This window comes from Medicago truncatula, chromosome 2 (genome assembly GCF_003473485.1).
Source record: "Medicago truncatula cultivar Jemalong A17 chromosome 2, MtrunA17r5.0-ANR, whole genome shotgun sequence".
Taxonomy (NCBI): domain Eukaryota; kingdom Viridiplantae; phylum Streptophyta; class Magnoliopsida; order Fabales; family Fabaceae; genus Medicago; species Medicago truncatula.
This window is the reverse complement of record NC_053043.1, coordinates 2398209-2410875: the sequence shown is the minus strand read 5'-3', so window position 1 is coordinate 2410875 and position 12667 is coordinate 2398209. Positions and strand designations below refer to the sequence as shown.

Sequence of the window (12667 nt, the reverse complement as noted above, 5' to 3'; positions counted from 1 at the left end):
AATACAATTTTTGTTAGTCAGAACTTATAGATTAAAATAAAAATTTATTTATTTACATAAATTATTTTTCATAAGTTTAAAATAAGCTCAAACCAAACGGGGCCAAAGTAACCTACTAAATTCGAGAATGCTTCAAATTCAACTTCGTCCATAGTCATATGACCGATACAATCACCAACTTTGAATCTAACTCCAAAATTACATAATCCGAGTTGAGTTCCTACATCTACATGATAACCATCATAAGATCATATACTTCTCAACTTCTATATTAAATATATTTTTTATTTATCTTATCTTAAGACTTGAATTTTAGGGTCGCTTTTATTTGACCATTGACAAAATTGATGGTCCCGTGTAGAATGTTACATGTTACAGAGGAAGTTGGTCACATGTAACATGTCTTATTAGGTAGGAGTATTTGTGTGTGAACCATTTCATTTATTATTGTTTGGTATGGTTCAAAAAATTCTTCATCCATTTGATATTTTGTATTGAAAAACTATAGAGCATCTAAGAAGTCGTTGATGGCCTTTTATAAAGCGATGAGACGAAGGACAAAAATCTCCTTAGTATTGATCATGTTAATAGTTTGTTTGATGAACTCAAGATGTTGCAGTTAGAGCTTGCTCAATGGAGAAGACATAAGAAAATTTTACCATAGATAAAGATAAATAAGACTACTATATATACAAGATAAGATCATGTCGAATGCCAAATAAGACTAATATATATATATATATATATATATATATATATAGGACTAAAGTCTCTAACAGGCAACACTAGGACTTTCCACATGGTCACATCTTAGTGCTACTCTTGTCCATACGTGTTTACTTGTGGAGTTCTGATCAAATTCGATACATTATTGTTGGTATGATCGCACTAAAAAACTAGTGTGTTTACTACGATGGATGGCCTCCTAAAAAATACTTGTGTTGCACCTTATGCATACACATTTATACTAGTATTTACTATTAACTATTTATCACCCTTTCACTCCCTCACGGTATGTCTTGCTTAGCTTATATCATAGAGGAAAAATGAGTGCAGTGTGCAGCTGATAGAAAACTCTTGCTGGAAAAGGTTTAACCATCTATGGTAACAATAACTTTTGATGGAGCACATGGTTCTGCCTCTTCAAGCATTTGAACCAACGTTCTCATTGATGGTCTTGAAGATGGAGCTTTCGCCGTGCACAACGTCGCAATTCTCAACACCTTAATGGCATCTTCTTTGAAATGCTTTGCAATGGTAGAATCTACCAATTCAAGTGCACTTTCTTTGCTCCTAATGTTGCTACATACCCAACTTACAATATCCTTATTCTCTCCAAACTCTGGCTCCACAGGTCTCTTCCCTGTTACCAACTCCATCAGTACTACTCCAAAGCTGTATACATCACTCTTTTCTGTCACCTTACATGTGTAGGCATACTCTGTCATAATAAAATATTAACATGGTTAACTTTCATGTATAATAGCCAAAAATATTAACATTATCTTTGTTATAGAAACAACTTATACATAAGCACTTATATGATAATTGTTTATGCCATAAACATTTAATTAAGGTGTTTATCTGAACTAATGCTTACCAGGAGCCATGTAGCCAAGTGTTCCAGCAATGACATGAGTCCAATTTCCACCTCCTTGCACAATCTTAGCAAGTCCAAAATCAGCAATCCTTGGCTTCCATTCCTCATCAAGCAATATGTTACTTGATTTAACATCTCTATGCATAACAGGTCTATCACAACCATGATGCAAGTACTCCAATCCTCTAGCTGCACCAAGTGCAATATCATACCTAACCTCCCACACCATCTGAGTTTTGTTACATGTATGCAACCTTTCCCACAAACTACCATTTGGTAAAAACTCATACACAAGCAAACTACTATCTTCACTTGTGATACTACAGTATAGCTTCACCACATTCACATGCCTTATAGAGCTTAGAGCTGCCACCTCAGCATCAAACTCGGGTGAATTTGAACTCCTTTTTAGCATTGCTGAACTGCTTCTGTAATGATCATTTCTTGGATTTGAAGTCCATATGTGTTTGACTGCGAATACTTCACCACTTTTAAGCTCAACTTTGTAAACATTCCCTGACCCTCCTTTTCCAATCACATTCTCAGCTTTGATTCCATCAATAATTTCATTCTCATTGATGTTTAGCACATGGTATTGCTTGAAATTCCAAGAATTAGTCTTAAGAACTTGCTTCTCAAACTTGTTATTCTGCTTTAGTCTCATGATGATGAAAAATGCTAATGAAACAAGCATAACCATTAAACCAGCAATGAAAAAGAATACAAGGTTTCGAACTCGCCTCGAGCTACCAGATTCCAATGAACATGGTTGGAAATTCTTCAAAATCTGGCTGCATAAGCCAGGATTTCCCATGAAACCATCTTTAAAAGCTGAAATAGCAAGTGAGTCTGGTATGGAACCAAAAAACTGATTGTTTGATAAATCTAGAAGGCTGAGTTTTAGAGACGATAAACTTGATGGAATCTCACCAGAAAACTTGTTTGAAGACAAGTTCAATGAATTAAGGGTAGGCAAAGAACCAATACTAGTTGGAATTACACCAGAAATAGAATTTTCAGCTAAGTTTACTTCATTAAGAGAAACACAAGAACCAATAGAATCAGGTAGAATACCAGAAACATTGTTGTTATTCAAAGTAAGACTAGTTAGTTTCTTCAATTTGCCTATAGTTTCCGGTATGTGACCGGAAATTCTATTCGAACTTAACTGAATTGAAACCAAAGAACTAGCTTCTGAGATTTCCATTGGTAACTCACCTGAGAATTGATTATCAGATAAAAACAGTTGAGCTAGAGATTTAGCTTTTCCAATATCAGATGAAATTGAACCTTCAAATTTGTTCCTTCCAAGATCAAAAAGTTCCAAATTTGGTAGCCCCCATATACCTCTAGGAACAATACCTGAAAGTGAATTCTTAGTTAATCTGAAACGTACCAAAGCTGTGCAATTTGCATAGCTTTCTGGTATGCTTCCTGTGAAACTGTTATTCAACAGTGCTATATCAGTAATCTGATTGTTCTTGCACATGTCAGGTGGTATAGGACCAGAAAGTGAATTATCTGAAACATCTATGAATAGCATTCCTACCCAAGAACCAAGCTTTTGTGGAAGAAAACCAGTGAGTTTGTTATCATAAAGAGAAAGTTCTGTAAGATTCTTAAAATCTCCAAACTCTTGTGGAATTTCTCCTGAGAATTTGTTCTGAAAAAGCTGAAGAGATTGAAGATTTTCCAATGACTTTAGCTCAGAAAGATCACCTTCAAGATGATTATTAGAAGCATCAAATTGAACAAGATTGGTAAGGTTACCAAATCTAAATGGAAATTTTCCACTCAAATAGTTATCATATATCTCAAGCTGTCTTAGATTCTTAAGCTTTCCAATATCATGTGGGATTTCACCTGATAAATTGTTGTCAGAAAGCTCAAGATGCTGAAGCTGAGTGAGATTTCCAATACCAACTGGAATTTCACCAAAGATGCTGCAATTAGTTAGGTAAAGCCAATACAATTTTTCAAGCTTAAGAATCTCCAAAGGGAAAGAGCTTTTTTCAAATATATTATCACCAAGGCTTAAAAATGTTAGACTTGTAAGATTTTCCAATGATTTCCATGGAAATTTGCCAGAAACTCCACTTAAATTTAGATTCAAATATTCCAACTTACTCAAAGATGAAAATTCAGGTACTGTTCCATTGAATGAATTTCCACCTAAATCCAAATACTTCAAGTTTGTACAATTTTTCAACTTCTCATTGATGCTTCCATGCAAAAAGTTAGACTCTAAAGAGATTTTCTCAAGATATTTCATCTTGCAAATGGAATCAAAAGGAAGAGTTCCTACAAGATTCTTGTTAGCAAGGTTGATTTGTGTAACAAAACCTTCGGAATTACATAAAACTCCGGTGAAGTTGCAAGGAGAAGTTGATGTGTTCCATGAAGTGAAAATGTTTGGAAGAGAAGTTTGTATTGAGGATTTGAAGTTCATAAGATATTGAAGCTCATTTGAATGTGAGTGTGTAATGAAACAGAGGAAAAACAGAGTGGTGAGAAAAATGGGTTGTGACCAGTGACGGAAAAGAGCTCCGGTGAACATGACGGCGGTGGAGGGTGGTTGAGTTGTTGGCATGTTAGTGTTTGATGAGTAGGATAATAAGAGTGAGGAAAGTGGGTGGAAATGGGTGGGTTTTGAGTTGAAATTTAAGGTTTGGTTTCAGACAAAGAAAAGTATAGTATTAGACTATTAGTAACATGCATGCAGAAAAAAAAAGCTAGACACGCAAACATGAATAGAGTGTCGGAGTCAAATGCTTCAAACATGATTGGGCGGTGCTTCATTGCTTTCAGCTATTCATTCATGTGCTAATTGCTAGGCACGAGTTAAATAGGCCAACTTCTTTTCTAATAATTGAAAAATTTGGTGTTTGAATCCCGATTCATACATATTACAACGTTGCTCGCTGTCAACTAAGTTATGATCATGTAGACGACGGTCAGTCATTATACAGATTATAAATATGATTTTGTCAAACAACTTAACATGTGTTTAGTATGGCGTTGGAACTTGCAATTGAGTTAAGCTCACCGTAAGTCCATAACAGATGAATTCTTAATTTAAAAAGAATGACTAGAATGAAAAAAATTAAGATTATAAACTATATATGGTAACTACAACTTTGTCCTCGGTATAAACTCAAATTTTATTATTGTTTTCACTTATCTAAAATATTTTTTATGGGAAATACTAACCATTGTTCTTGAGGCGATGGTTAAAGTACTAAAATAAGTAATTTTGTATTAAAAAGTGGTGTAATCATTGTCAAGAAAAAAGTAAAGATTTATATCTCCAAGACAAAGTTTTTATTAATGGAATCCTTAATCAGTACCCTTAGAGCAGTGACTAGCAAGACCCGTTTTTTATTAATTTGTGCTTATAAAACTGTACTCGTGCATGGGCATGATTAGTTTATGTATGGGTAAGAGGACTAATTGGTTGTTGAGAGAAACAATATATATCGTGCGTGGATTTGTATCATCCTTCCACTGCTACATTATTTGAGTATTAGATAAGAAAGTAATTGTAAAATATATACCAGAAGGCAACTAATATGAACAATGGAGTAAAATCATTGCAAAGTAACTTAGCAAAGTATTGAGTCAAAGGGTTTCAAGTTCAAGTTGGATACAAAGACTGAAAGACTTGATTGGAATGATGAGCCAATTGTATGTACCAGAATGGTCTCTTATTAGCGAATTTTCTATGTACCCCATTAACCATAGAGATTAGTGGGCAGTATAAGACAAGATTCAATGTGTCTCAATTTCAGCTTTGGGGGCTGTGACCGTAAAAGTTGACTTTAATGCCCCCTTTACCTGCTTCTGAACTTTTGGGTCCATTATTGGATCCATCATTAATTCATCAATTACTCCTTTAAAACCGACATTATTTTACAGGAGGATTTTATTACAGTATGTAGTATTTTCTTTTGAAAGTTCTTCAAGGTAATTAAAATTGTACTATATTTGAAATTACCTATGCTGAAATTTTGTTTATATTTTAGACTGCTGTGTTTTTTCTAAGGAAGATTGGCGTGTTAATATGTACTCCCTCTGTCCCTTAAAGCATTTATTTGACTAAAAATTTATTCTTAAATATAGATCATTTGTCAAAAAAATTTATTAGATGCATTTATTATTTTTTTCCTTAAATATACAAGCAAAATAGACACATTAATTACACTAACAACTTTTCTTAAGAAATGTAAAAAAATACAAAGGAAGTACTTTTTTCAGTCTTTATATTATAAGTCAAATACATTAGTTATCTGAAATTTTTAAATGTGAATTTTTCCTATATTTTACATTAGGTCAGGTACATTGTTTATCTAATAAATTTAAAATGTGAGTTTTGTTGTTATAGTATTGACATGTATTTTCCTCCGTCTTTATATTATAGGTCAAATACATCGGTTATTTAATAAATTTAAGAAAAATGTCAACAAATGTCTTTAAGATATTGTTTAAGGCTTAAATATGAAAATAGTCCCTGCAAATATCTGACATTTTGGTTTTAGTCCCTGTAAAAATATTTTTTTTGTTTTAATCCCTGCAAATATAAAAAATTTGATTTTGGTCCTTGATATTTTGTTTAAGTCCTTGTAAAATTGATTCATATTGGATTTGGTCCTTGTAATATGTAGAATATTTGATTTTAGTCCCTCAAAATGAGGGCTAAAATGAATATTATAGAGATCAATTTCAATATGAAATGATTTTACAAGGACTAAAATAAAATACCAAGGACTAAAACCAAATATTCTATATTTGCAGGGACTAAAACCAAAAAAATATTTTTATAGGGACTAAAATCAAAACGCCAGATATTTGCAGTGACCATTTCCATATTTAAGCCTATTGTTTAAACATCCAAAAGCAGTAAATTTCACATTAGAAATTGTGTAGTTATGACTTTTATATGTACTTGACTTGTATTTTCAAGACAATTTTATTTTAGTTGGTAGGGACATGTATTGTTATATGCAGGGTCGGGGTTCGAACATCAGATGTCCCACTTATTCACCTTGAAAAAGGTGAATTCTAACCAATAGACTTTTTGACAAAAAAAAAATGTTTTAAAATACTTGTTAACAAGACCCTCAATTTAAAATGTGAATTTTTTCTAATAAAATAATAGAATTCTATCGAAAATCTTAACTTATTCTCCAAAATCAACTTTTGTTATCATGGTCTGCAAAGTGTTCTGGAATATTTGATTGCAAAATTTCATGCTCGGGTTAGATGAACGTTACTATTGAAGAAGAAAATGCAAAACAATGAATGATACGTTTATCTAATATACAAACTATTCATTGCCTAATTAACGAAGTAATGATGTCACCTTTTCTTCCTATAGTCATATGCTCCACTTTGGACCATGTGCTTGAATACACTAACAAGCAACAAGCAACTATTCCTTCAAAAAAAAAAAAAAAAAAGTAACAAGCAACTGTAGCACACGTTAATGGTAGAATACTAGATATACCAATGGGCCACGTAAAGGCATACTACAATAGAAAACTTATCGATATATTAAGCGTGCGTTTGATCAATTAAAAAATGAAAGAAAAGACATTTTAGTTGTATATTGTTTAATTTGTAAAACTATTTCAGGGCAGGACAAATTTGAAGCATGAGAAAGACAAAAACTGAAATTTTGTGTCCCTCGCTAAAGCACAGCACAACTTTTTATCTCATGCATATGTTGTCTAAAATACAATAATAGTTTTTTGTCCTCCAAAAATTATTCAATATCATAAAATTTTGTTATGCGTTAGTTTTGTTTTGTTTTGTGTTGTGTTTTTCTGCTTTGTATTGTTATATTCAGTAGTTGCTATTTAGCAAATCAAATGCATCCAAATGGTCAGGACCATTTCTCTGATTTTGGTGGCCTAGTGGGAACCTACAATTGGGGTCATAACCTAATTAATATATATATATATATATATATATATATATATAAACATCAAGAGAATTACTCTTCTCACATTTATAATTGCCCATTCCCATAAAAAAAACTGAAGGTGAGTTAACATACGTAGGTGTATTTTCAACATGAGTTGCCTCTCGTAGCACGGGAATGAGCAAAAACATATGGGAGAAGAGCAATTCTCAAACATCAAACTTGCTACAAAAAAACTAAGCAACTTTTTTTAGGGCCTAATAGACCCCTAAAAAAAATTGGGGGCCCAAATTTCGTACTTATTTTTTGGAGCTTAGAGCGGTCGCCCTCTTCGCCCTGCCTCAGATACGGCTCTGCAAATTGTTGATTAAACTACCACTACGATGTTTCGGTACCACCATCACTATTCTCAAGATATTGCTCTACATATGTGTCCATCGATTATGCCTAACATCATCGCCACAATATCATGCTCCAACACTCTTATCTTATTTCAGATATAACCTTCCACGCTATTTTTGTAAAATTCACTTTGACCATCATCCTTCGATTAACAAACATATCCCAACCGGCAACATAGTCATGTGCCCCATTTCTAGGGCAACTACTTGGAGTGTTTTACCTATTCATCTTGCCTCCATAACTTATGTAACAAGTAAAAAAAAAAAAGGTGCTCTTTACCATACACATAGTGGAATTTTAGGCATCGGTAACTCAAATGGTCAAAATCAAAGCTAACACAGTTAAACAAGGTGGAAAAATACTTCATTCAGCTGTCCTTGAGAGTGAGGTATTTAATCACACAATGTTTTTGTGGGAGTTTCGGTTGATCAAAGCATGATGATGGGAGACATGGATTTCACAAAAAGAAAGATTATATTATATTAAATAAGAGAAAATTGGGTACTATTTACATTGCGTTTATTTTTTAGATCTTGTTAACGAGTGCTCCGGAGCATTCTTTAAGGATTCTAAAAGAAGAAATTAATTTATAAAAAAGTCAAATATTTTGATTCTCAAGACATTGATTTCACATGTTTTCATACAAAGTTACTATATAAAGGTCTTAAAGAGTGCCCCGGAGGCACTCGTTAACCTTTCCCTTATTTTTTTCGTAAACAATTTAGTTGATCTAAGCATGCCCGGAGCACTCGTTAACCTTTTCCTTATTTTTTTGGTAAACAATTTAGTTGATCTATGCATGCCAATCTGTCCTATTGAGATCAAGTAACATTTGAAGAGAAGGAAAAGAGTAATTATCCTTCTTTATCAGATCAGTCAACAACAATCTTTAGAGTCCACCTTACATATCACTCTTTATGTTCACGAAACTAGCTTAGGTCCTTTATTAGCTGATGATATTAACTCCCTTTTGTTACATTATAGCAGCAATTGAATACTAACTAGATTACGTACGTTCTGTAAAAAAGAAACTAGATTAAATACATGATAATAGGTCCAACTCCTTGGTAGTATTGTTGTTATTTATAAATGGTCCACTAATTTAACTTTCAAGAGGCCAGGAATGACTGATATTATAAATTGATGATGGAGCTTAGTTTTTGCTTTGCTAACTGCAGGGGTTCATAGTCATACAGAAAGATGTTTCTGGTTTCTAGATATGTGGTTCTCTGGACTTGGTAATATACCTGCCGGATAGGAAAGCAAGCATGAAATGACTAGGGACGATGTCTTAAATTAAATGCAAAAAACACTGAAGACCTTTAGTTAAGGGGTTGGCACTTGCTGCTCCAGATACAGTTGCCAACCTGATGAGAAAATGCAATGAATTCTACTCTTGCGATTGCTACAAAGCGACTACTCACTGTTACAACCCGATGTTGAGAGGGCAAATATTTTGTGGCAAGGATTCAACCAAACCGTCGCTATCTTCCTGTTCTTTATGAAAGAAATCACTTGAGCTAAACTATTTGATTGAAAAGAAACAAAATCTTGCATTCAGAAACTAAGAATACAGTTAAACTCATGAAGTTATAACTAAATATTGATAACATAAAATTCTACATTTTAAGTTAATAATTGTTTGACCATAGTAACTCTGAATAGTTGAAAAATATTACAATTTATCAGAATCAGAAGCAAATGGACAAATAAAAAAACTTTCTCATTACTCGGCATTTTGTACAAGTGTGTTAACTATGACGTTTACTATATATCAAAGGCAAGACGAGAATCCCCTCTACAATTCCTTTTGAGTAAAGTTTACAAAAATCAAACCCTTGCCACTGATTTACAAGGCGAAGGGGATGGGCGGAGGCTGAACGAGTGGCATCTTTGACATGGTCCCATTGTTAGTCAGCATATTTGGCGCCACACTGTCCTCTGTGACAACAGGGTTCACTTGCATGACTCTCTCAGGTATGACTTTATCACCATCAACTTTAGCCAGCACCTCAAAATGCAACCTCACAGTGTCAGGCTTAGTCCTCCATTCAGGGAAACCCTCAAAACTAATCCCATCTCCTTCTTTCAGCTTCTTCTCAGCTTGGAATCCTATCTTCACAAAAGTCTGAGCAGAAACATCAGCCTTCAACAACCTGAAGGAACCTTTTTCATTCGCCTTAGGACCCAACACAGAAGATAACAATCTCTCAAAACCCAACAAGTTTGCATTTGATCCATTAAGAGAGGCAAGAGGCCACAATGCGGTAAACTGGGTAGGAGTAAGGAGGGTCGGGGCTTCCTCCTGGAGATCAACGGTAGACAGGGAAGTGTCAACTAATTTGGATTTTGATTGAGAGGATAACTCCACAAGACCAGGTGCAAGACGCTTAAGCTTCAACCTGTTATTAGAAGAAGTTGATGCAGAGGAAGGGGCTTCAAGTGAGGTAGGACCAACAATCCGGAGTGAAAGAAGGGGAGCATCTTGGCCACGAGAAGCATGGCGGAGATGCTCAGCCAACGTGAGAAGCCCGGCAGCAAAGCCATTTTGGCTTCGGTTTAACGGCAGAGGTAAAGTAAGAGGATGGCGAAGACTCACTGATCTTGCACCTTTCACAGTAACCACTGCACCATCAGCCAAAACGACTTTCTTCAACACCCCAGCATCCACATCATGCTGCAAATACCAAATCAACATCAAGTCAATTTCACATTATCCACATTCAACTACACCATCTTACTCTATACACTACACACCCTTCTATCTTCCCAATTTCACCAAAACAAAAACAAATTTCTTTAATAAATTCCAATCATATATATATATATATATATAGGGAATGAAATTAAGTGTCACTGTGTCACATAAGGTAACATATAATTACTGCATAATCTTTACAAAATGATTTACTTTTGTCAACATAATAGATATTAGAATTTTTCTACTTGCACCCTAGTTAATCATGGTTGCACCCTAAAATGACAAGATTATCCTTTCATAAAATTTGATTTTCAAAAAGCCTATTCCTTCTTTTTTGGTTACACCCCAAAACCCTTCTTCCAAAACCATAATTCTCCAATCGATCGATTGTGTTCTGCGAAGATTTTCAAAACCATACTTTCTCACGTCCATTCATGATTTCAAAGAAAATTCGAAGCAAATCAGGTTAGCAAGTGTTGTTCTTCAATCGATTGTGTTTTCTTGTTATGGGTTCTCAGTTCTGATTTTGTGTTTTCCTTGTTCTGCGATTTTGTAAAATCAGTTTAAGTAGGTTCATGTAAACTCAGTTTAAGTAGGTTCATGTAAACTCAGTTTAAGTAGGTTCATGTTAACTCAATTTAAGTAGGTTCATGTAAACTCAGTTTAAGTAGGTTCATGTAAACTTAGTTTATTAAGTTTACATGAACCTACTTAAACTGAATTTAAGTTAACCTTGTCAATGTAAATTAAAACCGTAATCGTACAATGCATCATTGCAGTTGAAGGAAAAAAATTGAAACTAGCAAATAGAAGAAGAAATTCACTTACTTATATCCAATTGAGTATGGATGAAAAATATTTTGATTCACTCTTTAATTTTTATGGAGATTGATATTGAACATCAAATTGTTTGATCGATCGCTTTGTGTGGTGAAAGAGGGTGAAACTCACTGACAATGAATAAAATTAGGGTTTTAAGAAAAATTATATAAAAGGGCAATTTTGGTATTATAAAAAAATTTAAGAAAATTTGGGTGTAACCAGAAAAACATGGGGTGTAAATAGAAAAACTCTAGATATTATGATAATGATTACACCACCTAGATTAATCCTCCAAATAACCACAATGTGTGCAATTAAAATTAAATATTTTAGTCAAAAAAGGTTAATCTTTTTTTTAATAAAAACACAAATTTGGTTCTCAAATTGTTAATTTTTTTTTTTTTTGAAAGACAAATTGTTAATTAAATAGCTTAACTTAATTAAAAACATAAGAATAATGAATGCAATTATAAGATACAATAAATAAATTAAGAGAAAATTAGAGAAAAGCACTTACAGGGAGAGAGAGTCTCATATCCTTAGCATCCTGAACCCAAATCTCCATTGGTCCAGCAAGCTGAAACGGAGCCAAAACGGGTAACCCATTTCCGTCAACCCGTTTTTCCACCAATCCATTTTCCTCCTCAACCCTAAAAATGGGAAGATCAACATAATCCCAACGTTTCGTATCTTCAAGAAGCTTAAATGGAACAACTTTATCATCAATTTCAACGTCGAATTGATATTCTACCGAATGCCCAACCTGTGCTTCTCGAGGATCAAATCCCGTAACCTTGAAGTCATCTGCGTTAAACCCTAATCCTTTCACAATTGATTCCTTGAAATCGGAAAAAGCTTTGGGATATGGAGGATTGGTTTCGGAAGCGAGGGAAGAATTAAAGAGAAGAAAAGCGATTACGAAAATAAGCGATTTCATGGTGATGATGCAGAAGTGATTATTGTGAATGCAATGAAATTGATTCGTGTTTTTTCGTTTGTGTAATTTTTACTTGTTTTTTGGTTAAATAAATAGTGAGTTTTTGTTTGGAGTGGAAGGTTCTGGGGTGATGACGTGGACCAATGAAAATGGAGAAAGTTATATTAGAAGGAATATGATTGGTGGACATTCGTGGATATAGTTAAAAGTGAGAAAAATAATTAATTAATTAATTACAGTAAATTCTAATTATGCGGCTATGATATCGGCGTGTAATAATAATAT

At 33.8% G+C, this 12667-nt stretch overlaps 2 protein-coding genes across 2 annotated transcripts; both read right to left on the bottom strand.

Moving 5' to 3' along the window:
* Positions 1–638: 638 nt before the first annotated feature.
* LOC11418845 (receptor-like protein kinase 7) lies at positions 639–4422 on the bottom strand. Its single transcript, XM_003593298.4, has 2 exons — positions 1601–4422; positions 639–1441 (listed from the first exon to the last, which is right to left on the bottom strand). The coding sequence occupies exons 1-2, from the start codon at positions 4188–4190 to the stop codon at positions 1092–1094; spliced, it is 2940 nt and encodes a 979-aa protein (XP_003593346.1). The 5' UTR covers positions 4191–4422; the 3' UTR covers positions 639–1091.
* Positions 4423–9523: 5101 nt separating this feature from the next.
* On the bottom strand, positions 9524–12460 carry LOC11432047 (uncharacterized). The gene is made up of 2 exons (XM_003593297.4): positions 11963–12460; positions 9524–10599 (listed from the first exon to the last, which is right to left on the bottom strand). The coding sequence occupies exons 1-2, from the start codon at positions 12380–12382 to the stop codon at positions 9772–9774; spliced, it is 1248 nt and encodes a 415-aa protein (XP_003593345.1). The 5' UTR covers positions 12383–12460; the 3' UTR covers positions 9524–9771.
* Between the last annotated feature and the right edge of the window lie 207 nt (positions 12461–12667).

Bases quoted from the DNA above. Each gene is read 5' to 3' on its own strand.
- LOC11418845 (XM_003593298.4), bottom strand. From the start codon at position 4,190: ATGCCAACAACTCAACCACCCTCCACCGCCGTCATGTTCACCGGAGCT. The intron at 1,442-1,600 runs GTAAGCATTAGT...TTATTATGACAG, and splicing joins ACTTGGCTACATGGCTCCTG to AGTATGCCTACACATGTAAG.
- LOC11432047 (XM_003593297.4), bottom strand. From the start codon at position 12,382: ATGAAATCGCTTATTTTCGTAATCGCTTTTCTTCTCTTTAATTCTTCC. The intron at 10,600-11,962 runs GTAAGTGCTTTT...TGGTATTTGCAG, and splicing joins ATATGAGACTCTCTCTCCCT to CATGATGTGGATGCTGGGGT.